Source organism: Sphaeroforma arctica, assembly GCF_001186125.1.
Source record: "Sphaeroforma arctica JP610 unplaced genomic scaffold supercont1.6085, whole genome shotgun sequence".
Taxonomy (NCBI): domain Eukaryota; class Ichthyosporea; order Ichthyophonida; genus Sphaeroforma; species Sphaeroforma arctica.
In genome coordinates, this window is record NW_014034473.1 from 1 (window position 1) to 1,760 (window position 1,760).

General features: G+C 37.0%; 1 protein-coding gene across 1 annotated transcript; it reads left to right on the forward strand.

Annotated features, from left to right (window-relative positions):
• Positions 1-969: 969 nt before the first annotated feature.
• Positions 970-1,587, forward strand: SARC_15414 (hypothetical protein; the record flags this gene model as incomplete). Its single annotated transcript, XM_014290464.1, has 1 exon — positions 970-1,587. A coding segment is annotated over exon 1 (325 nt), but the record flags the coding sequence as incomplete, so codon positions are not given.
• Between the last annotated feature and the right edge of the window lie 173 nt (positions 1,588-1,760).

Sequence of the window (1,760 nt, forward strand, 5' to 3'; positions counted from 1 at the left end):
AATATACGTATGTGTGTGATGTATTTGTAGACATACATTTGTGTGCACTAGTTTATTATTTACATATTTAATTATTGAATGATGCGTTCGCGCAACTCACAGAATCGCCCAGGTACAATACACACACGCATCATTCACACATTACTTAGCCTGACTCACCTGCATTCTTTTTCTGCTGTGCAAGATAGCGTTCCTTTTCTTCGTCACTGACTGGGCAACCATATGACTCAGTCTGTTGCGGAAGCGGTGGTTGCACCGCTGGTGCTGATGCGGCGCTTCCCATGACTATTTATACGTGATAATGAGTATCGTGTTATATGTTTCTATAGCCGTTTGTACTGTATACTGTAGTAACTAAGTAAACTATCGTATTTCTCCACGGGGTAGTATTCGATGCAGGTTCTCGTCTGGGGATGTGTCTATGCGGAGGCGGGTTCGCTACAAAGTCGTTAATGGTAAACTCTTGGGCTATATGCTGAAGGTACTTTTATATATAATATGAAATATACAGTATAAGATACTACTGTGATGCTCTATGCTATCGTCTCTGCCTATGTTGTTGTTGTGGTGGTGGTTGTGTATCTAATGGAAGATAGTCCTGTGATGTTATATCTATACAGTATATGTAGGCTGCTCTGTGGTGGTGAAGGTGTAAGTATGCACTGTGCCCCGGTATGAAATTTACTGATTTTTGTGTGGCCGAATAAATACATAAAAGGGTCGTGTCATTGCTTTATATTGACTTGTGAACATACGACACTTATCTATGCTTTTTATGTGCGTATGTTTTAAATTCGACCCGTGTTAAAGCCATATTTACGACACAAAGCTATCAATTAAAAACATATTCTGTTATTTTGAAATATACTTCCAGAAATAAAATAAAACTGCACGTGCACTAAGCCGTCATCACTTTCTGTTAAGTGATTATGTGTTAAGTGATTCTGTACATATGATCTATTCATTCATGTTTGATGAGATGGTATCAAATGTATGGGGAATGTGTGATGCATGTTCTTAGGTCTCTTGGTGATACATATATTCATGATATGATCTTATCTGCACAACAGGTCTATGTCACAAGCTACAGGCTGTCACCTCTGGAATAAACTTTATGCACATAGACCCTGGACTCATATTATATATATGTATATATATTCATTAGATTATAGTACAGGCGGGACTAATATTATTCTGCATTTTCTTACAAGCCAATTGCTCTACATAGCAAAGCAATTTCGTATACCCGAATTTCTGTCAAAATGGACAGTCGATTCAACACAGATAAACTGGAGAGCATCTCAAAGCGACTGGAGTCCGCAAAACAAACAGCAACAGAAGAAGAAAGTGACCAAGAATTCGTTGTAGACGAAAATAAAAGTGCCTCAGAGGATGATAGTGCTGGTGATATAAGCGATGACGGTAAAGATAATATTGAGACTGCGTATGGCAGTGACTCGGAATACGATAATGATGGAAACGTCATAGAGAAAGAAGGCGGTCGGATGAGTTCTAAACGCAAAGCAGACAGTGACATCAATGGTGCAGTAGAGAACGGGAGCGAAGAGGAAGTGGATGAGAAGGTATGTATGTGTATATAACTTTGCTCCTAGAGATATTTTACATTTCGATTCCTAATATATATATGTATATATATATATATTTATATATATTATATATTTATATATACATATACATATAAATATATATATATATGCATACGCACACATATATATATATGTATATATGTGTGTATGCAT